We start from the raw sequence: 27,428 nt of genomic DNA, 5'->3' as shown, positions 1-27,428 counted from the left end.
CCTCCAGCAAACTTCCAGGCCTAGAAACAAAAAAGTAGAAAATACCCTTCCGTTGTGCCGCACAAGAAGAAATTGTCTGTAATCCAGTGCCCAGCTATGCATATGTAGTTAAGTTGAAATAATTTGCTTCATTATGTAATTCAAGGATTGAATGTTCCATTATATCTCTTTAAAGCAATATTATTTAATCAATCAATTTGTAAGACTGATGGATCTAATTAACTAATTAACATCAATTTAAAATGTGGCCAGTTAACAGACCCTCCCCAGACAAATGGATGAATTTCCAAGTACTTGCCACGTCCAACATGTAGGGATTGTGGATTCTTTTCTGATGAAGTGAAAAGTCACGAGCTGGGCAGAGCAGTCCAAGCCCTACTCCAGCTGCTTTACCTTGAACACTACAGAAGTGATTTTGAACTCAAAAGATGATCTGGATGTTTCAGAGGAGTTACAGCTCTTAATGGAAGGAAAACTACTTTTGCATGAAAAAGGGGAGGGGACAGTAAAAGCATCTGTCTTCTGTGAAGCTGCACGTAAAGCCAGTGGAAAGATAAACCATGAAAGATTCCCCTGATGTTTGGCCACCAAGTAGATAGCTAAACACACAGATAAATGGAAGGATGGCAGAGAGGCTGAATTAACTATCTACTTGCATAACTGAAACTTCTCCAAGGGAATGAGAGTGAGGCATTGCATCCCCTTTTCTGACCCAGTTGAGAACTGCATTGTTAAATGAAGCGCGGGTGGTTGCGATGGTGGGGAACTCTGTTCATCTTGGTGGCAGCCACTGACACTTTATGGGATTCTGCTCCACATGCTGTTAAGCGCTCCTCTGCATGCCAGCAGAACATTGCTGCAACTTCACACAAATGCCCTGAAAGAAAAAGAAGTGACATCCCATTTCTTGTTGCAATGATCCATATGATTTTGCTCTTGATGCTGCTACAGTATTGCATCAGAAGGGCGCTGCCTTTGACCCTTGTAAACAAAATCACATGCCACTGGATCCAACAACCCTGTTGGAAGGTGATTATTCTTCAGTTTCTCCAGCCCCCTGAAAATGCTACAGAAAGCCAGGATCCTGTCCTGAATGGTGTGAGCTGTAGTGGGTTGGGGAAGGGGAGCATGAAAAACTGGCTACGAGGCAGATGCTGGATCCAGCCTGGGATTTCATAACAATGTGGGCAAGCAAGACCAAAACTGTAAAGGAAAGTGGTAGGTGGGGGTGGTGGGGGGGAATGACACTGAGAGTAACCAACAGCCAGGAAAGGAGAAGGTCACAGACTGTATCAATTGCCATGTTTGCGGGGAGGGAGGGGGAGGATTCAGATGGGATTTTCTTTTGGACACTTTATCAGCGTGCATCAGATGTGAACTTTAGAAGCAACCACTACAATAAAAGAATGCAGTCTTAACTTGGGTACATATTTTTCTTTATCTATTTTACCTTAGCTTTTTTTCCCCATATGGGTGCAAGTATAGCCCCTCTTGTAGTAAATCTCAATGCATTTAAAACTGTTTTCCATCAAATATTGTCCCTGCTTTGCTGTGGAAATGCCATCCTGAGTTTGGTGCGTGGTTCACAATACTGCTCCTTTCTCTGCCAAAGAAAACTCTCATCCATGCAAGCAAAGGGCTTTTCTACATGAGGTATTGGCTGCTGTGCACTTGTCGCTCCCTACTCTTCATTGTTTACAGGTTCTTTAGATGACTTCATGGCCCTCTGGCTTCCTTCTGTGTCTAACCAGCGCATTCAGTCTTTTTCCCCAGAGCAGGGAGAATGTTTCATTTCATTGCGGAAGCAAAAGAAATCACAATCTCTTCTTCTACACTTGTGCTATACCACTGTATCACCATGTCAGCTAGAGATTCTGTAAAAACAAGGGAAATGTGCCACATCTGGTGCTCAGTTCTGTGGCAAAAGCCAGTGTAGTGCAGTGGTTACAAGTGCAGGAGTGGGACCCAGGTGAGTCTACTTTCTGCTCAGCCATGGAGCCAACCAGGTGACTTTGGGCCAGTCACAGACTCTCAGCCTAACCTACCTCACAGGGTTGTGGTTGTGGGGATAAGATGGAGAGCAACAGAAGGCGAATGATGTAAGCTGCTTTGAGTTCTTTGTAAGAAAAAAGCAGGATATAAATCTGATAAGTAAAATCAGAAGTAGACACGGGATTAACAGTGTTGTATAGAAAAGTCCAAAGAGCAATGCCGCACTAAGGTTTTAAATGCCTTGGCCTTTCACTACCCCACCCATGTTGTGCTGCATTTCTGTCCCCATAGATATTGGGCCTGACCCACAGAAAAAAGTCCTACAACTCCCAGCTTGCCCCAGCTGATTCTGCTGCTGGAGATTCAGGATTTGGTGGTGCTCTATTACATGGATTCTATCTATCCAAGTTTTCCAGTCCACAGGGAAAGCAGGATTGTTCTCTGCCCATTTTTTCAAGCTAAGGATGGCACTCTTCATGCAAAACCAGTGTTTGCTGCTGGGCAGTTAAGTAGCTGTAGCACACAACTATTGTCCTCTATGGCAAGTGGTTATTAAGGTGTGACTGTTGCAGAACCGCTGTCCAGACTGAGTGAGAGGCATGACTGGCACTGAATTTTCCTGGAGATTATTCAGGGAGGGCAACTGCTCAGGGGCAGAGCACATGCCCTTCATGCAGGGAGCTGCAAGCTGGATCCACTTCTGCTCAGAAGGATCAGGTAACGGGCTTTTGCCTGTTCATCTGGAGCTGCAGACAGCACTGGGCTAGATGGGCAAATTGACCACTGCTATACAAATTTAATCATGACTTTCATTTGGATGTTGTTTCAAAAATAATCTATGCAATTTATTTCCAAGTAAGCATGCCTCGGATTTCAGCCGTGGCGAATACACTTGTCCAACAACCACTGTTATTCTTTAGTTTGATTCCCTTTTTACCTTACAATTTCACCAAAGTAGCTTTTCCATTTTTCTGGGAATTCAGATCTTGGCAAACAACTGATTGTGAACTTGTCTGTGGCCTGGTAGGTATTCCTGAAATGGTATTTAGCTTTTTCCTACTCTATAACAAGTTATAAAAGTTTAAAGGGGCACTGCATCTTTAAACTGTCCTATGGAAGGCTTTTTTTAAGCTGCCACATCTAACTCCGTGCTCTCCCCTACTGTGAGCCATAAGGTGCTTGTAGGCTTGTTCTAGGAGTGTAATAAGTATTGTTGTTAAGCAATTGTGGTGTTGAAATTCAGCTCCACTATGTCTGCCAGTATTTATCTAAAATACTTTCCCCGGTGCGTGTTGGAGTTCCAGTAAACCGTGTCTTATTGTGCGACCTTTTCATTTTCCAGTGAAAAGGGATCAGCTCGTCAGATAAAAGCTACAAGCTGGAGTACAGGAAAAATGCGTGCTCAGAAAATCCGAGCATGATTGAAAACAAGATGTGTTAAATCAATGTAGTTTATCGCCTGCCTATTCCTGGCAATTGCTGTTCTAAGCTCATTCTGAGCACACACTAGATGATAAAAGTAGAGTGTCACAGTGCTCACCAGGGTGTGAGGGCAGGGAAACATGTTTATCAGACAGGTTGCTATGATTTCTCCTGATAACAGTTATTGTCAAAACTCTTTGGGACATAAGCTGAACAATTATAGGTGTAAGTAATATTGTTGGTGTTGAATTTAGAGCCTACAGAAAGCTCTGGAATTATACTGTTTCCCCTTAAAGGCTGGAACATCAGGCAGGCTACTTGAGTTATAATAATTCAGATACTTTTATTAACAGTTATTGATTCAAAATGATCCTTCTTCTTGCTTCCCTTTGGTATGCTAACTATATGTGCATTGTTTCTGATAGCTAACCAAAAAAAGATAAACCTTAGGCAGAAGCCAGGAATCCCCTTTCTCATATTTATATCCAATATATTTGTACAACACAAAATTGTATCACAGAATTCTTGGGGTTGTAATGGACAACACAATGAAAATGCCAACCCAATGTGCAGCCTCTGTGAGAAAGACAAATATTTGTTGTCTGTAATTTGGAAAGGAATCAAAAATAAAACTGGCACCATCATGCTGCTCTTACACAAATCTGTGGTGTGACCATACTTGGAATTCTGGGTATTGTTTTGGTTACTGCACCTAAAAAGCATCTTTCAGAGTTGTAAAAAGTGCAGAAAATGACCGAGAGGCTGGAGCAATTCCCCTGCAAGGAAAGATTACAACATCTGGGACTGTTTAGGTTGGAGAAAAGGTGAGTAAGGGGAGACATGAGGGAGTGTACAAAATTATTCATGGTGTGTAAAAAGTGAATAGCAAGAATAATTAGTGGGAGATTCAAGACACATAAAAACAAGCACTTCTTTGCATAGTTAAAATGCTAGAAATCACCACCATAAGATGCAATGATGGCCACAAATTTGGATGGCTTTAAAAGCGGATTAGATAAATTCATGGAGCCAGCTTTGTGTTCTAAAGGAAGAGGTGATTGGCACTTCCTTGTTTTGTTTTGTTCTGTGTTTTTTTGTTTGTTTGTTTTTTTAAGCTTGCGTGCATACATACTGCCTCAGTATCTGTAACAGGGTAGAAACTGACTATGATAGTCTGTAAAATGAACAGACTCTAATGATTTGCAATAAATACAATCAACAAATGTATAGCTGCATGTCTGAATGCATTGTAAGTTGTTTCTTCCAGTAGTTCAGTTAAGAGCCATTGTAGGCAGTGGTTAGAATGTTGGACTGGGACTCGGCAGAGCCAGGATCTAGTGCCAGTTCAGCCATGAAGCTTAGCAGGTAACTTTGGGCCAATTATGGACTCTCAGTCTGAACTGCCTCACAGGATTGTTGTGAGAATAAAATAGAGTGGAAGGAAAGAATATAAGCCACCATGGGTTCCTTAATAGAGAGACAAAGGTGGGATATACCTGTTCAAATAAACATAAAAAGAAATCATATATATGGTCTATCAAAATATTTGTACAATGAAGAATTCAATCCGATGTGTGTTTAGACAGAAAATAACACCTTACACTTCCAAGCATTTTCCTGTTGGCGCAGTTGGTTGGAGTACAGTAGGAGGTGCAGGACCTGTTTGTCTAAACTTGCAAAAGATCGCATCTGAAATCTGTTCTTTAATGTAAATCATACTTTGATTTCTTGAACATTATAGGCAACAACCAGGAATAGCTGACTCCAGAAGTGGCATATTTTTACCTAAGTATTTGGATGGTGTAGCTATATACTTCCGCTTGCTTTGGTGTTACATCATTCTATGTATATTGTGTTGGTATCAGATCGTACCATTCCTAGTTTATGGCAGGATGTATGTGTAACAGTCTCAGGGTTGGATCTAAACTGGATCAGTTGTGCAGGTACAAGTGGACTTCCCCACCTCCTTTTTCACCCAGCAGCCGCCTCCCTGTACAGGCCATCAGGCATCAGGGCACTCTGCTGAATGGATGGAGCTTTGGTGTGGGGATCCCTCAAAACTAGGCAGGCAGCCTTCTGTAACTGGTGCTCTTCCACTCACACAAGGTCCCTCCTTCTCAGGAAAGGTATCCTTTCTCTCACAGAAAGCAGATCTAATAATTAAACCGAAGAAAATACTTTGTTTTGAAATTCCAAAACACTATCCTCTAACTTAAAAACTTTTGCAGAATTACCTGAATAACCCTATTAAACTGGTGAGGTTAAGGACAGTGAAGTTTTATGCCATCTCCCATTGATCGGAAGAATGCATGAACTAATCAAAGCTCCACCCACCAAGGATTCCTTTAGCAGATACATGCATGGGAGAGGTGTGAGAACCAGGCATTCTCATCCAGGGTGCTTCCTTTCCCACCATCTGCCTTCCTCCTCCTTGCCTGCTGTGGCTGAAGGTCTCTGCCTGCAAACTGAAGGGAGTGGTGTAGAAAAAGGCAAGAGGCGTTCACAAGTCCTATTGGAGAAGCTTGTTGTTTCAACTATCCCTGAATCATGCAAGCTCAGCTTTGTTCCTCCTTCCCAAACATGGCACACTGGCACTTGATTTATGGAGGTTAACCCTCGGGAAGTATAAGGAGGCGTTTTGATTATAGATGGGTGATCCTGCAGGACACTGGGCTTAGGGCCTGCCCGCAGCATCTACTAAGGCTCAATAAAGAAGAAGAAAAGGGAGCGAACATACTGTGGCAATAGATGCCTACAAGAAAGTCTTGAGAAACATTGCCATTTTAAAAGTTCAGTTTTCACTGACACTTTGCATTCCTTGAGTGCTCAAAACTACCACTGACATTTCATTTTGATACTAAGATTCTGGAAGAAGTTGAGAGAGAGGGAGAGGTGTGTGTGCGCGCGTACGCGTGTGTAGCACAGCCTGGTTAACCGTTTGACAATAACAGATCTACCTCAACAACTGCCCTCACTGTGCCTTTAATTCGAATAAAGAGCAGTCGCCAGAAGAAGCCGGAGACACAGGTGCTACTTCTGTAGTTTGATTTGGATGTGAAATGCTATTTATAATCTGATGAATGCACTGGCAGTTTATTTGGACTCTTAAGTTGCTATAAAATCAGAATTTTTCATTTCTTACTAGCTACGTATCTTTCTATTTCTAGCAAAACATGACATCACACTGCAATATCATTAAGAAAAGGAAATTAAATTCACAGGAATATGTTTTAGTGAAAGGAACACAGAGAGTCATAAAAGCAGGGAAAGTCTGAGTTAGCTGTGTGGTAGCCTCTCTAACACCAGGCCTTGTGTCTCCATAGGGCTTGCTCCACCTACTTCCATTTTCCATCGTCAGTGGGAATAAACACGCACAGGAGTTGTGGGAGTTTAATGAAAAGGAAGCTTTATAAAAAGTAAATCATATTAACAACAACCACAACAAAAATAGCCCCAGTGCTTGTATAGGTTTCATTTAATGACATTTAATTAAGAAAGAAAACTTTCTTTGCATATGAGATTTGCAAAATATACTCTTTCAGTGGATGATGTGTGTGAAGTGCAATTTTACGTTCCCCAATGGACCAATTAAAGCGCTGCTGCATACAAAGGTGCTTGGTTGGGAACACGCCATATCAATCTTGTGACTCTGGCTGTGGTGTTCCTACTGCGTACAAGAGAGGTGAATGGTCACATAAGGACATGAGGTTGCCTGGAAGATTTCAATTTTGGGGGGATGGGGGTTGCTTTTCTTTTTGTCTGGCCATATATCCTGATTGCCAAATGTTAGAGACTTGTAGATGGGTTCCCCCCCCCCACCCCGATTTATATCCTGCCTTTTTCCTACAAAGGGCTCAAGGCAGCTTACATCATTCTTCTCCTCCATCTTATCCCCACAACAACAACCCTGTGAGGTAGGTTGGGCTGAGAGTCTGTGACTGGCCCAAAGTTTCCCAGTTGGTTCCATGGCTGAGCAGGGACTAGAACTCAGATCGCCTGAGTCCCAGTCCCATGCTCTTAACCACTACACCACACTGGCTCTCAGTGGCCAATTAAGCATCACCAAAGGGGGAAAAAGCCAATTGGTATGCATCACACTTGTGTAAGTTAATATATATGTATAAAGTACCTAGAGATGATAACCATACCTGCAATAGAAGTATGATGCATCTTATCTCAGTGAGGAAGACCAGCCAGGAAACCTGGGTGCCTACCCATTCTGTGGTTCAGGGTCTTACTCTTGATGAATGACTGCAATGCCATTCCTCTTCCTTCTAAGTTTCTTTGACATTAAACCAGACTTGGTTTGGACACCCAAGAAATAGAGGATGCTGTACTTCAAACAGAGCTCTGTCTTCTGTAAAGTAGGACACCTTGCCACCTTACGAAGAAGAATTGCATAACTCTGATCTAGAGCAAAACAGTGGAACCCATGGATAGACCCTAGATCTTTGTTTGAGAATATCTACCCAAGACTTTTATGGACTTCCAGTGTAAGACCAGTCTTCAGAAGGATGTAATGTGGCAGTTTTCCCATACAGGCACTGTAATGTGCATAGTGCTTCTACTACATGGAACTTTCTTAGGCAGAGATATCTGTTCCGTTAGCCACCACTTGGAAGTGGTTTCTGGTTTTGTGTTGGCCTCTCTGTGAGACCCAGTGCATGATAATTGTCCTTAATTAATAACCAGATGGGTGGGGGAAAGCACCAAGAAAAAAAGTATGCAGTGAACAGATGTAACAGAGAAATCATATCCTTCACTTTTGGTAAGCTGTGCACCTCAGAGACAGGTTGTGTTCAGCCCTTGGTCTCCCATTTTCACTGTAAGGGACTGATGCTGAATATATACATTCATTGTGGCATTTGCTGAATTAAAAGGAATATGCTAGAGGTATTTGAAACTGTGCATATATGTATATATGCCTTAATTCATGCAGTGTATCTGAAGATATGAAGTTCGTATTTCAGGATGTCTAACTTGGGGGCCATGTCTGGTCCTCCCAGAATCTGAATCTGGCCCTCCGTGTTCCCCGGGTGAACCCACCCTGGTTTCTTTCTTTTGCCTCACTGATCACTTGCTGATTTCCTGGCTTTTGTGTAGCTGCTTCATCATCCTACAAGGTTGAAATCCCTCTCCTACAGCTCAATTATTGCAGGAGGAGCTTTAAGCTAAAGATGCTGTTATTTGTGGGGCACTATCATTTATAGTAATATAATGCAGTCCTCAAAAATTTCTCTGAAGGGGAGTTTGTTCTCTGGGCGAGCAGAGCAGCACAACTCTCAAAAGTAGGTGAAAAAATATTTCTTATCACTAAAAGCAGCAAAGTATCTTCTTGTACCTTGAAGCATAACAAAAAAAGTATTATGGCATAAGCTTACTCGAATCGTAACCCCTTACAGTCATTGCACTGGGACTCTGGTCTCTTAAATCAAGGGAGTTTCGACTCTAGCCTGGAGAGCAACAGTTCCCTATTGGAACATAGGCTATTTTGTGGGTCTCACACATGAAAGGAATGCCTCAGTGGGCCCTGGGGAGAAGGAAAGGTCATGAATATTCAGTCCTGCAGTCTCATAAAAATGTTTCAAAGATGAAGAATGAGATCTTACAGTTATTTACACAATTCATATTTTGACATTACACTTTACCAGGTCGCAGGTGAATTATCCACACTCTTCTTTGTTCCATGTCCTTTATTCTTGACGTTCTTTGTGGGGCATTCTTTCTAAGGGTAGATCTTACAAATATGAAGTTAGCAAAAATAAAATCAATATGTGAAGAACATATTTTTTAAAGAATCAACACCCGTAGTTTTCCCCAAACACCAATATGTCTGATCAAAACCATAAGTAATTTATGCTATGGTTTGATAAATTCCAGATTTGCAAAATGTTACCCCTTGGGAAGAGTTAACCTTGAAACATATCACAGGGTGAGGTGGGGGAGAAAGAAAAGAGGCTTGCTGGCACTGCACTGCTAGTCAGAGAGTCCCAAATTGTGCCTTGCTGTACACCACGACATACCTTTAGGGGCAGCTTTTGTCTGTTTTTTAACAGCTGACTCTGGGGGCTGTCAAATAAAGTAATGGAAAAAAATCTGAGAAGTAGGAAAAATGGTTAGTGGAAGATAAATAAATAAATAAAGCCATCGATGCATGGAAAACAAATAACCCAGCTTTGTCTTTTTCTTGGGGTCTGAGGTATCTCTAAAATGCTTCCATGTAGTGTGTTTATTTTTCCTCAGATAATAACATTAAAATGTGTCTAATTCAATTATTCCCCACTGCATCTGAATGAGTTTCCCAAGACTAGTCCAAGCTATGAGTTTCATATGATATTTGAACAGATTCTTTTAATTGCTGATATTAAGTGTCGATCATTTTGCTGTAACTTGGCAGCATGGCTGGAGATACACATTCCTCTCTCCTGTATATCAGGCTGTCATTCAATTAACAATCAAAGGTTTATTGATACAGCAGGAGTTCATTATGTGAAATACTGGGAAAAAAAGAAAGACAATCCGTTTAATTCTGATGAAAAGGGGGAAGAAATCCAAGAATATGTTTGTGAGAGGCTAGCCCTAATTGTAAGAGTCATCAACTCATTTAATTTACAAGAAACAGTTTTTAAAGATATTAAAGAAAAATTGATGAAATTTAAGTTGTAGCTTTGTAAACATGAAAACAATTCAATCCCCAGTTCCAATTTTTCCAGATTTCTGACTTTATTTTGTATTAAATGTGTTGGATTTTAAGAGATTTTTTATGAAATATACTGCATACACAGTTTCCAAGGCATGCTCTGTTCAAGTCTAATCTGAAAGTAAGTTCTTCCTCAAGGGTTTAAGTAGTAATTTATAAAATGGAAAGAATAATAAATATTGTGCCTTAACTCATACACTAGCATAGATAGACAGATTTTGTACACCTGGGTGTAATTTTAGTTAATTCACACAAGAGACAGGTTGAAAGTTTACTGTTTAGATAGGAGAAAATGGCTTAAATCTCATATTTGCAAAAATGATTACATTACCTTAAATGAAAATGCTATTCTATTAGGTACTTCAATAAGCATTGCATTTAGAAAAGTATTTTAATAAAAAAAAGTTGTCTGAAGTTCCACACAACTTAAAATACATAAGTGAGAGAAAAGTACTTACTTTGATTTAGATGTCTTTTGGAGCCGTAATTATTGGCTTTTTACTCACCTATGTAAAACAATATACTTTGGTAAATGGATTTCTGGCCACTTTAATCCATTTTTTCTTTCTTTCTCTCTTTTTTTAACATAAAAAGTAAGCACAGTCAATCAAAGAATTTTAAGGTTTATTTCCTCTTTAGAAATGATTGATAGCCTTTTAGATTTACAAGCTGACAAGTTAAAGGGTGCTATTGGTATAATTATGTACTATATTCACAGTCTTTCAATTTAAATGTCCTTTTAAAACCATGAGATTATCATACCTGTATTTTGAAAAGTAGGCCAGTCAGTTTGGGTTGGTACACAAATTGCTTCCATTAGCCTTGGGACCTATTTGAATTTAATATAGTTTTTTAAAGTCGGTAGTACTTTCAATGTACTTTTGAAATTTAGGGTAATGGGAATGCATTTTAACTACAGTATGTGCTAACTTTGTTTTAATGTATGGATGGATGACAGAAACACAAATACTTACTGTTGCTCAGTCTAAAAGTTTTAAAAAATCTTATTGATATTTTTCTCCAGCTATGGGAAAAAAACATTTTATAGTAGGACATTGGGGAATGAAGGAACACATTTGCTGTATGGTGGAGGAGGTTGCATTCAATCCATCTCTCATTAAAAACAATAGCAAAAAAGTTCCAAGACGGTATAAATGAATCCATTTATTCACCTTTATAAAGTAACAAATTAATCCAGACTTGCACCAAAGTAATTGTGAAAAGGATCCCATTTATGTGTGACTTGAGCAAGAGGAGGGTTGGTGTTCAGATCAGTACAGATATCTACTTGCTTATAAAAACACAAGTTTAATTTAGATTGCAGATTTCTAGTTTAAATTTAAAACAGAGCAGCACCTGATAGAACCTGTACAAAGGATAAATTATGCTCTGGACCGCAGCTTATCATATTTTTAAATGACAGAAGATAGCAGGAAAATGGTACCTTCTGGGGATTCTACTACTTGAAACAGTCTGCTTTATTTCGCTTCATGACAAAGCTGGTCCTGAATTATCATTTAGCATTACCATGCCCCAAAATACAGGTAAGCTATCACAGAAGATATACTAGAGTTGGTGAAATATAAAATGTGACATTATTGCACATCTGATCTTTCTTTATTCATTTTATTTTTAGTGTTCCCTTTATTATTAGATGGCATAAGAAAAACATTTCGTTCTTTACAGAAGTTGAGCAAGCAACTCCGTCATTTGGGCCAGTAGTCTTCAGGTCTGCAGTATTAGGGCCACGCCAAATAGTTTGCAGTAGGATGTCTTTGGGAAGTTGATGTCTTCTGCTGACTGTTTAATTAATCTTACAGATTTGGTTTTATTACATGTAAGCTGTTGTAAGCCATCCTATGGTGGGGAGGGATGCAGAATATAAGCTTTATAAATAAATAAATAAATAAATAAATATTAACCCAGTGTTTTTTCCTTATCTTCAGTTTGCCTTTCCCTAAAATGTAGCTATTTACACCACTGATCAGTATTATTACTTTTAACTATTTGGCAGAATGTGTCCACCATCTGGCAAGGTTGTTCTACCAATGGAGACATATGCAACAGCAAATGGGTACATTCAGTCATGTTTATTTATTTATTTACTTATTCGATACTCATTCTGGTTGTTCATATGGCTGTATTTCATGTTAGTTTCACTTGGGACAGAATCCTTTCTTTATTTCTCTTCTTAAAAGCAGATCATGCACTTCACAAGGAAAATATATACACAGCTCTGTTTATAAGTGGGATCAAATGCATAATAGAACCTGTAAGTGTGAGAGAATCTTCTTTTTCTTCTCTCCATGATCAAAAAGGATTCCTTCTAACAACATAACAATGGAAAACATGAAAAGCAGGGTGCAAAGCATTTACCAAATTAATTTCCTCAAACCATGCAGGGTTATAATTGTTTCTTACTTAAAAGCTATTGATAAAAACCAAAACTTGCTGCCATCTTGTCACAGATACTCAACCAAAGCTTCACATCTAACCTCAAACAGTGTTTGAACCATAGCTTCACAGTCACTGCTGATTTAAGTAGAAAAGAGCAAGGGGAAGATTTGCTGTGATAGTTTCCAGATATTCAAAAGCATTGCCATTTATTTAATACCGTCTCCAAAGGAGTGCCTTGCCTTACTGCTTATTGTATAATTATTGTGTTTGTTGTTTCAGCTCTGAATGAACCCACAATTGACTATGGTTTCCAAAGGTTACAGAAAGTCATCCCAAGGCATCCTGGTGACCCTGAACGCTTGCCAAAGGTCAGCAAACAGTGGTGTGTGTGTGCGAAACTTTAAATGACTAAGTTTATAAGAGCATTATTTTGTTTGGACTACCCAGACAACAGGCAAAGAGCATTAATGCATGGAGAAGTGGGGCATGAGTGTCTGAGTGTCTCTGTACTCAGTTGTTCTGTGCAAGCTTTATATGTATATACTCTCTGCATGCTGCACTTTTAGCATGACAAATATTATGCTAACCAAACCTAGATGTTTTCAGGTGTGTAAGCTTTGCAGACAGTCCAATCAGTACCTGGAAATCAAGAGGTAGAGACAAGATACAATCTTACATTCCCTCCATGCATTGATTATGAGATGATTGATTGTCTGAAAAATAATTTGCGAGCATGTTGTTCATTTTTAAAAAGCGAAATGGTACAAGTATAACTCACTGCAGATGAACTGATTATGGAATATGTTGCCTTATAGGGTTCCTTGAGCCCTTCCCTCAGTCCTTTCTGCCACTTGAATGAAACTTTCCTAGCCTGGGGAAGCTTTTGCTTGCTGGGCACTAGAGGCTTTACTCCATGCATCCTGGTTAGAGCTTTTATCTGCTGTGCCTGTTTCCATTAGTTTTGTTTTATCATGGGATTGTGGTATAGATTTTAATATATTGCAAGCTGCTCTGCATATTGTGAATGCATTAGAAGAGTTGGGTATGAATCCTTGAATAACTAATCAATAGCTATGTAATCTGGGGATAATGAATGTGAGATTACACCATCATCCCTCTTTTTGGCTTCCACATGTTCATTAGCTCCTCTAGGTAGAACCTAGATATGTAAAAGCTAACTGCATAATCTGTACCCTGAACAAATAAAGGGTACTGAACATGGAAAGAGAACGTGTGGCTTTGCCTGTAAAATTAAAGTCTGGTGGATCATTATAGGAATGGTCTACACTGAGTCCTGGGCATGTGTTCTCCCCCTTTCCTTTTCCCACACAGGAAATTGGAAGTTTTGGCTTCCATTTTTAACCAATTGCATTTTCTATTAAATCTGAATCCTAAACTGCGAATACTCTTAACTGTGGTTTTGTAAGAAGCTGGTTTTATAAGCCAAGGTAGGATGTTGGCTTTTTTTCAATAACCCATAGTTAAGACTAACCACAGTTTGTCTAGATTCAAACAGCAAAAAGCTGTGCACAATCCAAAATGGAAACGAAAGCTTCCAGTCTCCTCACAGTAGCACTGGAAGACAAGAACGCAGTCTGATTCAAGCCCTTTCACCTGTGTGTTACAAATGCCAAAGGACTTTGAATGGGCCATTTTTTCCCAACCCCTGGCACTGTTTGCTTTGGTGGTATGCTTTTGAGAGCAATTAGAATAGTCACAAGATCTGAGCACAGATTCCTAGTAATAGTTGTGTATTTCAGTTTACTTTGCTTTGAAGGCCTTTTCACCCATGGCATTTTACCTGTGTTTCTGCTGTAAGCATCTTTAGCCTGTGGGGCAGAAACAGCATTTCTCTCATAATCAATAACAATGGTACTCGTCCGTTTTTCCATATGTGCACATACTGAGAAGCTCTGCTAAACTGGCATTTAGGTCATGCTCATCTATGAGCATTTGAAGCTGAATGAAGTGGTAAAAATGTTGGAAGGCAAATTAACCCTTAAGAACTCAGGAGGAAAGGTGTAATGATATCTCCAACTCCAGTACAGATCCTGGCATTCTAGAACTGCTGACAGACAATGGTAAAATAAAGTAAAATGCAACAACCTACCCTGTCTTAGGACTGCTTCTTATGTTTCAAAACATTCTTGTTTCTGAACACCCTTGTCTACTGTAATATCTGGAGCTTCTTCTTCAGTTAAAATTTCATTATCTCTGATATTCAGATCTTGCCATGGGTGTTTATACTTTGGATATTCTATTAAAAACAGGAATCTAGAAGTGAACACAGTGTGTGCTTCTGAAAACTCTACTTTTATGCAATGTCTGAATAAGCCATCATTTTCAAGGTATATAATTTTCATAGGTTTTCTCACTTCTTCTCTGTTCTAAAGGTAATATTAGTCACATTAGGTGTAAATAACTGGTGTGCTTCCACCTTTGATTCCATATGTATGCTGGATTTGACAATAATGATATGTTGTTAATAAATAAATTGTATTTTTTTAGATCTTGTTGTAAACAGCCGAGAACTTCAGCTATTGGCAGTATAGAAATGAAATTAATAATCATCATAATAATATAATAAATGCTGCTGTTTAAAACAGCAGTTTGGAACCTGTGACTGTCCAGATGTTGTCAGACTCCAAATTTCATCAGCCCCAGCTCACATGGTGAAATTGTAAAGGATGGTGGAAACTGAAATACAACATCGGAGAACCATAGGTTCCACGATGCTGATGTAGAATAATGTGTAGTTGTAGGCTCCCATGGAAAAACATGATGTTTTATGTAATCAGATGCCAAAGTAAGTATGGAATTTAATTATATAAAACATTTAATTATTCTCTGGACCTGGAATCTGATGAGAATTCCAGTATGACTGTAAAAGTACTTCAACAAGAAGATGCTAGAAAATACCAGAATATCAATAAACATGAAAATGAGAAAGCATTCATTGAAATAATGGATGTATGTACACCATGTTTATGTTGCCTTGCTATAAAATTTTGTTGAAGAAAAATAAAGTGGAAAATGGTTCGTGCAGCATTTCTCATGGAGCCTGAACTGGGTTATTATTGACAATGGAAATAACCTGGTTATTGATCCACTGTATAATGAATCCACAAACAAGTGAACATGCACTTCTGTTATATTTCTATAATGAACACACATTAAGAATTTGAAGTTGGATCTGAAGTTCAAGACTCATTAATATCATACAGCACAGGTGAGCACCTGTCAGCTTCTGCAATTTGACACTAATGACTGAATTCCTATAATTTGTTGGCTGTAGAAGAATAATAACAACAGAAGTTACGGGTATACATTGCAGGAAAAAGCCTAGCTTGTTAAGTTGGATAGTTGATTGGTATGGTTTGATGACTTCCATGATGGCAAAATAGTTTGGAGAGTAATCAATTTCTAAAGATTCAAAAGATTATAAAAGTTTGTAATCTTTTAGAAGGCACCGATTAAAATAGGCTGTCATTGTTTCTAGAATATGTAGTTGTTTGGCCTTATGTCATTAGTTCTTGCTATTTGGTGGCCTGAAGAAAGAAGAATTATGGGAAAGGTTGTACACCAAAGTGAAATATTAAGATGATGTGTGGAGCACAAACACAATTATCTTTTCTGTTACAATGTTAATACTAGCACAGTATTAGTAAATGTTGAAAGGATTTCTAAAATTCATTTATGTACTGTTTTACATTGACACCCTGCCTATTTCACTTTTGCAAGAAATCCAGGGTGGCTTTTATGATCTTCCTGTTTTCCATGTTCTCCTTGCAACAGCCCTATGAGGTGGATTAGGCTGAGAGTCAGTGACTGACCCATAGGCATCCCGTGAGCTTCGTGGCCAATTGGGGGATTAGAAATCCAGTTCTCTCAAGTTCCAGGTCAACACTCTAACCATTGTATCTTACTGGTTTTCACCAGTGTTCTTAAGAAAAAATGAGACATGGCCCAAGTGAATAGCTAAAAGAAAAGAAAAAGAAACATCAGCCTTTCTAAAACCCTGTCACTCAGTTTCAAACTGCATGGATGTCATTTCATCCAGTTCTGTTCTTATATGTTCTTGCTTGCATGACCCTGTTCTTTACTCCTTAGTAAAGGAGCTGAACAAGTGCTAGTTCTCAGGATACCTTTAACAGTGATTTAAAGGATAAATGCATACACACATGATTTAATAATTTAGTAATTGGTTAGAAAGTAGGATCATATCCCTAAATGTCAATTAAATTTTATAAAGTGAGTCTGAGTTTCATGGAGTGCCTACAGTTTTCACCTCTCTGAGCCCAGATACCCAGAGGTGCTCAGCTTGTTAGTGCACAAGGTCCAAAATCAGGGATAATTCTGAAACAATGACATTCTGACAGCTGAAGGTTAGAACCATTTTCACATTGCTGGCAAAGAACTCTTTTCTTTTTGAAGGTCAGCAGAAATATGTATATATTCCCGTGCATTTTCTAAGTGGGTCAGTGTTTACTCAGCAAATGATTAGAGCAGATGGTGTAATTTAGAATCCATGGTAAAACTTTACTCTATGAAGGAGAGCAAGCATGGCATAGATGCTTTCCTATATTGTATGTACTTTTACAATGCTCCCCTAAAGACAAAAAACCTTGGGCCTATTGATGTGTGTTGTTGGTCTTGTAAAAGCAATTGAGAAGATATTCTGGGAGCTAATGCTCCATGCCATTAGATGTAGCACAAGCTTGGTGCTCATTGTGGTCTCCTGGCTTTCCTTCAGCACAGTTGCCATGCCAGCATAGCTCCGTACATGAGTACTAAAACTTTTCATAGGATGACACTTAATCATATGAGGGGCCATCACATAGTAGTGGGGTGCATGCATTACATCCAGGAGGTCCCAGGTTTGACCCCTGGCATCTCCAGGTTGGGCTGAGAACCACCCCTGGCCAGTGTTGACGGTGCTTGTCTAGAAGGACCAAGGTCTAGAAGGTCTGACTTTGTGTAAGGTGTTCTGAGCTAGTCCCTTTCCTCCTTATGATGCCTTATGTTGATTCAGACCATCGTTCAGTACTGGCTACACAGACTGGCAGCTGTTATCCATGTTTTCAGGAAGGGCCTTTCCCAGCTTTATCTAGAAATGCTGGAGGGGGGCAAATCTGGAATCTTTTGCATGCAATGCGTGTGTTTTTCCCTGTGCTCCAGCCCTTCCCCTCAGCTGAACTGACTATTCATTCAGCTACACTGACTTTTAATTTTATATGTTTCTATGTACACACAACGAAATGATGAAGGAAATGGAAAGATACTAATCCTATAAACAAGGAGCAATAGTGATTTTGGAGATGTGTGTGTGTGTATGCCACAGTTTTGAAGAAAGCAACAAAGGCTGCATTTGTGTATTTTGCTCCATGGAGCTGAAAATATCTAGTAAATTGATCCTGTGGGAGTAATAAATACACATTACTTTATCTTGTACTTCATGTCTTATACCCCTGAGCCTTGATAGAACAACACCACTTAATAGACTTAAAAAAAGAGTAATTACAGTCATTGGTTGTGTGATTTTTCAGCCCTTCCAGCCCTGCCTGACCTTCTAATTTAGCTCACCGTGTCTAACTAATGCATTTATATTCATCTTTTATGAAGCATGTGTAGTACAAAATTGACTTTGCAGCCTTTAGCATGCTGTCTTGCCAGGTTGACGATCTGGCTGGTCCTATGTTCTGTATGTGGGGGCATATGTGTCTGTGATAAAAACTTTTTTGTGATTCCAATCAGTTACTCCCTTTTATTCGTGAGAAAACATCAGTAGCTTGATTTCCTATTTTACCACCTAGCTTTGGAAAAGCTGTTATACACTGCAGTATTATTTACAGCCAAACATGCATGCAAAAAAGTTGCAAGCATTTCTAAATGATTACCACTAATGTTTCTACTTGTCAGGATTGCCTACATTTCCCTTCCACTTTGTCTTAAAATTTAGCACTGCTGCCTTTTAAGAACTACACTTATTTAAGATCATCCTGGGCTGATTTGTAAACACGGCTGACAGTTTATGATAAACGATGTTGCAAAATGTTCAATATGCTTCTTTGTCACATCCGTGCATGTACGCATTAAGAAGTGGATTAAGGGAAGACTGGAGGAATCCCCTTCTGAAAGAACCCTTGAGTGAGAGAGCACACAGACAAATCTCTCTCCTGTGTTTTCCCGTAACTTCCTACCCAGTTCACTCATCCAGTGGAGCACAATTGTTCTGTGCGCATTTCTTTTCTCACCATATGGTATCCTCATTACCATACACTAAGGGTCCATATGGGGAACTTGTGAAGTGAACTGTATTCATTTTAACTGCCAGATGAGCAGCCTTTTGCTTTGCAAGCTTAGTTTAAGTCATCTGCTGCCTTTATGTTGTTATGGCAACACAGTACCAATAAAAAATTCTAATCCACTGTAAGTATTTCGGATCACAGTATTTTAAATGCTTGCCGTAACTGTCCTCCAAAGTGAGGATGCTTGTTCTTTTAGTATGATAAAGCGTTATTGCCAGTTCCAGCAGGTGGCAGTAAAGAAATTATCCTTCTTTTCCCTTGCAGAAGTCCTATAATTACAAACCAGCTTTATATTATAAACACATATATTGACTGCTCCTCTGAATTTCGCTAGAAAGTGAGCATTTCTGCACAAGATGTCGAACAGGGCTGGCAGAAGAGCTTGGGCTGAAATTGGGCTTTGAAGCAGACAGAATTCCTTGAAATTCTGTAGCTTCAGGAAACAACACATCTTGTGACCTGTGTGTGTGTGTGTGTGTGTGTGTGTGTGTGTGTTTTCCTCCTCCTCTCTCTTCTGAATTACTCATTCAAACACTAGGCTAATTAAGAGCACCTTAAAGTAATGGAAGCAGGCAGCAACATCCTTAAATATAAATCATTTTCACCTCCGCAGGCCACATGATACGTTGCATCTCTGTCTCTCTGCCTATATTGAAAGTGAATGTTTGTAGTCTCACTTCATCAGTTCACATTAGCCTCATGCTGAATATTTAAACACAGAACAATTTGAACACACCATGAAGAGATGCACTTTCCGTTGGAACTGCAGAGGCTCATCCAATAATAATTTAGTAAATCAGCCATTTAGTGGCTCACTTGTACTCTGCATTGTGCCAAATGCTATTCCGCTCGACTGTGCACTGGCTGGAATTGAAATTCAGACTCCAGTCACGTGGAGGCACTCTGTTGCTCACTGGAGAAATGAAAAATAAAAAAACTCCCTCCCAACAGAGTATTCCTGCTTAGTGATTTATCATAAATGAAACCGAGTGACAAATACAAGCAGGAGTCACTGCAGGCTGCACAATCTATTCTAATTACACAAATATTGTTTTAGAATTTTTACGTGTGTTCAGTGAGCAATTTAGATACTGCATTTATACTCCTCAGTCCTCTGCAAATATCAGTAAGGAGCACTAACTGAGCAGCAGCATGGAAGATTAAATGGAATCTCAATGCAAAATCCATATATTAGGCTAACTCACAAGATTACTAAAAAATGTGCCAGCCTTCCAGGTCTCAAGCTCTTGCATATTTTTCTCATCTCTGAATTGAGATAATTAAAGTATTTTAGTATATGGATTGGCTTTTTATGGCCAGCATGGTTGCCTTTGGCTGTTTGTAGGTTAGTTGTTTTAGGTTGGTACCCAGCTGGGTAGACGTGAAAATTCGTTTGTGAGGCTGAATGCTGCTAGAATCACCCAAGTATCTTAGTTCTTTCACCATTCATGAAGAATGCAGTGAATTAAATAGAATGAGTGTCTTACCTGCACATATACTTCATTAGTTTATAGTTTTCTGCCATTCCACCAAGCAAAATTTTCCAGTGATTGCCCTTGCTTTTTAAGATGTGTGATATATAAGATTTACTTGCGATATGGATACATCAATATGTGCATTATGAATAAAGTTAAAACAAGAGATTAGAATTGAATTTCTCATTATGGAAAGCAGTGAACAGAAAGGGACAAATGAGGGATTACACCAGGGATCAGAAGAATTATAGGAGGAACCAGTTGTTGGATTTTGTTAGACTACGATGCATGCTTTCAGTTTCTCATGGTTGACTTTCATAGCTCTGCCTTGGTACAGTGGAGTGGCTTTTTTCTATATTGATTAAGGCTGCAAACCTATACCCACTTACCTGGGAGTAGCCCTCATTGAAATTAGTGCAGCTTCTTTCTGACGAGACACACAAAGGATCGTGATGTTCATTTTCAAATATTCTGACTTTTGGCATATTAATTCCCATCCAGTTATGTTTGTGTAAGTGTGTCGAAAAGCATCTCAATTGGTGCTTTTAAATACCTTAAATCCACATAGTCTTGGAAATACGAATTGGGCCTGGATCCAGATTCAAATTAGAATACAGTGTGTGCGTATGTGGACAGATGCATGCTTGTTGCACCTTCCCCACTGCAGCATTTTCCTGATGAAAATGCCCTTCTGAAGTTGACAGTTGCCTTGGAGCACAGGATGGCAGCTTGGGCAAAGAGCTGCTTTGTGGAGACTCTTCTCACCAAGGAAATAGCATAAGCAGTAAGAGTTAGCTCATGCCCTGCACCATGCTACAGATCCAAATGGAATCGGGGTGGGTGGCTGTTAGCATATGATTTACCATAGAGGTGGTACTCATGTTAGAAGAACATTTTTAAACAGGGCTTTGGACGTCTGGGCTTTCTCAGGAGTGGGTCTTCCATTCCCACAGGTTCCTTTTCATGCTGGGCTTTTTGGACGTCCCCCCCCCCCCACACACACACACTCATGCACACTTGCTCTTGACTGTGTCGCTTAAAAAAAGCAAGTGAAACAAATGAAATACACAAAGTCACAGAAATGTAAGAGCTCATACTCTGCAGAAAATTAGTACACCAAGTTGTGCTGTGATAACTCCATTGCCTGGTTGATGTCTGTGAGTTTTTTGATGTGTGATTTATTTCCTCTCAATTTCCTCTCAGAATTGATTTATAGCAATATTCCTGAAATTTATGAAATTTAATTTATTTGTTTAATATATGACTTGGTCCAGCTGATAGTGGTACTGGAAGGAGTTTTCTTAGCTGTACTTCAAGGAGATTTCTTTGAGACTTTCTCTAGCTTCAAATGTCAATATTCTGGCATAGTAGGCTAATGATTGGGTACCCAGAGCCAGCTGCTTTGAAGGTACATACACAGATTTTCATTTATTAATTTAAAAATGCTCTGTGCTTTCTCTCTCAATCGGATCCTACCACAATTGATGATAGGGGATGAGTCCAGAGCTGGAGAAACCAAAGTGCAGGAATGTGCTAACGCACATCCACACTGCACTATCCGTGAGCCAGGAGAAATGTACAGTGAAAAAAGTCATCGGCTATTTCCAAATCAAGTATATCACTGCTTAATAGCTTTCCAGTACTTTCAGTGTTTATTTACCTTTCTGTTGGTTTTATATTCATTCATAATCTGTGCAAAGAACATTTGATATTGGGAGGATTAAAAATAAGAAATAGACATACTCCTATTTTAGCTTTCCTACAGCAATGTGGAATATTAATTTTGAATGTCCATCCTGATTGGATAAATAACTTCCATATCTTGAGTCTTTTATATATAAACTGCAAAGCCAGAGTTTCTTAGTTTAGGTGACGAACAGATAAAAATAGGAAATAATTTGATAAATGGGAGAATTTGAAGCATTTGCAGTTTTAAATCCCTATCCCAGAGTTTAACCTTAACTCAGTAATCCAACCTCAGCCCTTTCATCCATCAGTTTCTCTCCTCACAAATCAAGAAGTATCCCAACCAAAAACAACCAACTGGAGTATATAAACTAATGAAAATAAAAATCACAAAGTAAGTAGCAATTTGGAAACTAATATAATATGCAAATAATTATAATCAGTTACCAAATACATGTTGTTCTAAAAGGACAGAGTTAAGGTTATTTCATGTTAGCTCAAACGGTTAAAAGCAATGAAATGGGAAGCTAACAAGCATATCCTGGAATCTAAAATGATCTTCCGCAGTGCCACAGATGGTGCTTGTTTACAATGTATCCTCCACCCACACTTTTCCTTTGCCTTTCAGGTCCAAATTTAGATGGGGAGGATGGAGTGCCCAGGACCAGCAAAGACGGCTCACATTGTCCGAGTCCTCTGTTTCTTATAGTACAGAACCAGGACGATGTGAGACATTAGCCTTTAAATTTGCCACTCATTGAACCAAAAAGTGTACTGCAGATTATTAAATCATAAGTGTGCAGAGATAGGAAGAGAACTCATTCATTGAAGGACAAATCACATGAGGCTTTCTAGTCTCTGCATCCAGACTTACCATGCATGTCTGCAAATACCTCTTCTTGTTTCCTCAGGCACTCAGAACATTCCTGGGCGTGCAGGCTTCCCCTCTCCTGTGCTCTGCTTTTGCACCTTCTAGTTAGAGATTGGCAAGTTTCAGTTACAGTCCATCACAATCAAGCTATAGTTGCTACAGACGTTACTTTAAATCTCCGTCTAGCATGAGAGTTAAGGGATCCTTATTCAGATCACATTCCTAATGTGAGAGGTGGGGAGGCTTTCAAGGTCTGGATTATCCCGCACCTAACTAAGTAAAGAGGAACTGCTACTAATTGCAGCTGCTAGATGTAGATGTAAAGACTTCAGTACACACCACACAAATAGCTGCAGGTAGAGGACTTCATGCTATTTCTAACAAGGTCTCTTTTCATGTGAGGAACTAGGGCTTGGCTTGGTTTGGTTTGTCTCGCCTCCTTGAACTACTGCATAACCCTACCAGACTGCCTCCAATGAATGTTAATTACCTATTACAGCATCTAAAATAACCTCCTGCTGTATGAATATAAGGCCTGCTTGATTTCTCTCTGAAATCCACCAGCAAAAGACTCAGGAAGCACTGGTGAGAATAGCTAGACATGATATTCCCTACAGTGGAGTTTACAACATTCCTCTCCCTTCTGCTGGCATCATCGGGGACAGAGCAACCTTCCTGTAACCATGACATGACCAGCTGATTTGTAAACTCTTCCTTCTGCACTCCCCCTTGAACTATCTAGTCTGGACTTGCAGACTATGACTTCCCTGACTAGCCACCCACCCACTCTGTGCACGCGGAGCACCCCAGGCAGCAATTTACTCTCTGTGCAAGAACATTTTCTTTTCTCACCGGCAAGCCACCGGAAATTAATCACTGCCACCCCGCACCGCCCAGTGTGTTAGGTGAACATGGAGGCTCCATTGGGTGCCATCACGGCTAGGCTGTTCAGATGCACCAGCCACTTCCATTCATCATGAAAGAGGGTTATGTCATTTTAGAGCATGGTGAGCTGCTCACCCGTTTAGCCTGACTGCCTGTGCCCCCTTTCTTCTTCCCACCTACCTCTGTGGCTGCTTCCTGAAACTCTATCCATGTAAGTAGAAAGGGATGAAACACAAAGTCACATGAGGATCTTATGGAAAGAAAGTTGACTCAGTATAACTGAGGAAACATGCACAAAGGGTTATACTGTTTGACTAAAACGAGATACTCAATAGAAACTATGTAAAACTGATGTAAAAATCAAATGCACCGCATGGGTATAAGTCTGGAAAGTCAGTTGCATCCAAGCTACTGTTCTTTCTCTCCAACTCTCCTGGAAGATAGGGGTGATAATTATCTTCATTTAAAGAAAATTTGGGAGAGAAGAGAGTGAAACAAAATTCAGACTACATTACTTTGTTTCTCCTTTCTCCTTTGCTTTTTTAGTACACACCCACTAAACAGTTATTCCTGGCAAATAATGTAGCCATTTTTTAAATGGTGGTGGGCATTTTGTTTTCTGTCCAGACATCAGGAAACAGAAAGACAAAATGGCCATTGCAATTAGGACAAGGCATAATACTGGAGCCCCTGCCCTGCTCCTTCCTCTCACCATTCTGCAGTGAAGCTGAAAGGTGCTAAGGGGTGTTTCAGCTTAAGGGTTCCCACTGACAATTGCAACTTTTTTAAAAAACTTGTTTTTAAAAAATTTAAAAAGAAATCAAATAAATCCCACCAACCTCAGTACATGTGGAATGGTAAATTATCAATATTTCTGTTTTTAAAAAGCTCTGCTTTTTTCACAAATCTTGGACAAAGTATTTCCCAGTATAAACTGTCCAAACTGTCCAGGATATGTAAACTGTCCAGATATGCCTTCCTGGCTCCTGTTAGAATGGTTTTATCAATATTTGTGAACTGAGCTTTTGAAAGAATTCCCCCTCACCCATTACTGTTTATATGGTGGAATGCTTTTGTTTGCTTTTTCTTAATGGATGGGCATTAACAAGGGTGACACTAACATGTCCCCTTTAATTTAAAAAAAAAAATCAAAGAACATAATCACATTTTGAATATATAACAATGGTATATCTTCAAACTAAAATGTCTAGGTATCATATTGGTTCATACAATGAAGCAAATGAAATATTTTCAGTATTTTTTTATCCAACTCAATCAATTGGTTGCAGTTTCTCTCCCTCACCCCCATCTCTTCTGAGACTTTCTCAGATTTAAGGAAAATCAGGAGCCAAGACTAAAGCCAAAGGCATTTCTAAACTGTTGCTACTTGGAAGACCTAACCAACTGGGCAGATCCTCAGTTGCTAAAAAAAAAAATAGCTCGGATCTGCCCTCAGTTGGTTAGCTCTTCCAACTTCCTGAAGCAAAAAAAAAAAAAAAAAAAAGGATGCAAAATGCATATGTTGAGACTTCAGTAGTAGGTGGCATATAAATGGAAGCACTAAATAAATAAATAAAATTACATTAAAACACATTGTATTACCATGTTTCCCTGAAAATAAAACTGGGTCTTATATTAATTTTTGCTCCAAAAGACACATTAGGACTTATTTTCAGGTGATGTCTTATTTTTTCTTACAAAATCCGTAAGATTCTTGCTCCAAGAGTCCTCCACGATTCCTTTCTTGTACTCAATGGAATAGCTCTTTCTTTTTGCACTCATCTTGTCTGGTGGTCAAAATATAATTCCCTTTACGATTAAATCAAGTGTTAATTTAAATCTACGATTAAATCAAGTGACTTACAAGACAGGAGTGGCAACACACGAGTGCATTAGGTACATCTGTTACAATGCACAACGTATTGAATTATGAAACATGTCTGTCCATTATTAAGTGCGCACATTATTCATGCATTGTGTCTGTATTCCGATTGGTCATTCAGCAATAAGTCTCAAGATCGTCTGTTTACCCAGGTGTTTACCTCTTGTTCAAAGGCGCCTGCTTGAGTACTTTAAAATACTTAATTATAATTTAGATTATCATTTATTTTAAGTATTAATGTCAATAATATTATATTTAATTACTTATTATTTTATAATTCAATACATCCATCGTGTGTTGCAATGGATGTACTAAATGCATCCGTCTGGCGATAATCTTAACGGGGGCTTATTTTTGGGGTAGGGCTTGTATTACGAGCATCCTGAAAAATCATGCTAGGGCTTATTTTCTGGTTAGGTCTTATTTTCAGGGAAATAGGGTAGGAGCATCACTTGCAAAAATGTGTGGGTTGGGCAAAAATTCATGTACTGGGAGAAAAGTGCATAAAATGCTTTTGCATTTTAATGCCTTTTTTTCCTTTTTAAGTCTCCAGATTTGGGATGAACCAAAGTCAAGACTCAAAAATTTTTCAAAGTTCAATGTGAACTTCATTTAAGATTGGACAAATGAGAACCTGAGAGAAACCGAAATCAACTGATACGGACATCCTCAGGGCCTCCTGATGGTGGAGGAGCTTCCCTGGACTAGAACATTTCAGTATTTGAAAGTATCTCTGAAACTGCCAAAGCATTATTTTCAAGAATTATATCCCAAATCTGGGAGAACTTGTTTCAAAGAGAGACATTTTACTTGTCTCTAGTAATGGCTTCATTAACTTCATCATAACTTACTACAATCAGATAATCTACTAGATATTTTTTAGCTCTTGGTATCATTCCTTGACTGAAATGCAAACTTTTAAGCTTCATACCAGATTTAGCATCCCTCAGACAAAATTGTTGCAACGCTTTGATGTCTAATAATTATGTGTTTTGAAATTGTGAATCAAGAAATGCATCTCTTAAGATAGGTATGCCCAAATGCATAGAGATTCTGCAAACATTTATCATATGCTCCATCTTGTCTTTTGTGAAACGGGAATACATTTTAGCAATTCCACAATGTTGATACTTTCAGATAGCCATGTGCAGCTTCATCTTTATTGGTTTATGATTACAAAGATATAAGCTATGATTTACTTTCCCAGGTGAAGTATGGACATTGCATACATACTTCATCTGGAAAGTAAAGGTATCTATATGGAGTCAGTGAGTTTAGTGTGCAGAAAAAATGCAATGCCACTGGCATAACTCTTTCCTAAGAGACACAGGACCTCGTAATATATACTTCGTAGCTGAAACTTGAAAACTGGACTCTTTTGGAGAAATGGATAGAGTCATTTTTTGTAAAAGTTCTGTGGAGGAAAGGAATAGGACCGCTTGGAGGCCAAGCTTAGTGATCTGTCATTAGAAAGTCAGTTGTCCCAGCCCAGCTTCTTAGAGGTCATCCGATCGAAACAGCAGCTCTTACGACTGTATTATTGCTTATGGAATAGTAATTGAGGAAGCATGGGTAAAAATTACCTGGTCTAATAGGCAGTGAACAATTTGCACTCAATACAATTTGAAGCCAAATCATTCATTTCATAACACTTGGACTAATTTATTTGTTGACCTTCTAATATTCATAGTTCTCCAGTAGTATTAACTGCAACTCAGACAAAAATCCCCTGTCTTCATTTTACTTCCATTGATTTCTTTATTCATTAAGGCAATAACCAGGTTCCCCCTCCCCTTTCTGTTGTAAAAGT

At 39.1% G+C, this 27,428-nt stretch overlaps 1 protein-coding gene across 6 annotated transcripts in view; it reads left to right on the top strand.

Annotated features, from left to right (window-relative positions):
- Positions 1–27,428, top strand: part of EBF1 (EBF transcription factor 1) — a 409,466-nt gene that overhangs the window by 345,594 nt on the left and 36,444 nt on the right. For all 6 annotated transcript variants that reach the window (XM_044450986.1, XM_044450985.1, XM_044450984.1 and 3 more), the window contains exon 11: positions 12,791–12,879. In XM_044450986.1, the coding sequence (XP_044306921.1) occupies positions 12,791–12,879 (89 nt within the window). The remainder of the gene's footprint in view (positions 1–12,790; positions 12,880–27,428) is intronic.

This window comes from Varanus komodoensis, unplaced genomic scaffold, assembly GCF_004798865.1.
Source record: "Varanus komodoensis strain SLA01 unplaced genomic scaffold, ASM479886v1 scaffold6_1, whole genome shotgun sequence".
NCBI classification, from domain to species: domain Eukaryota; kingdom Metazoa; phylum Chordata; class Lepidosauria; order Squamata; family Varanidae; genus Varanus; species Varanus komodoensis.
Note: the sequence above shows the minus strand (reverse complement) of the source record. Positions and strands in the feature narration are given on the sequence as shown.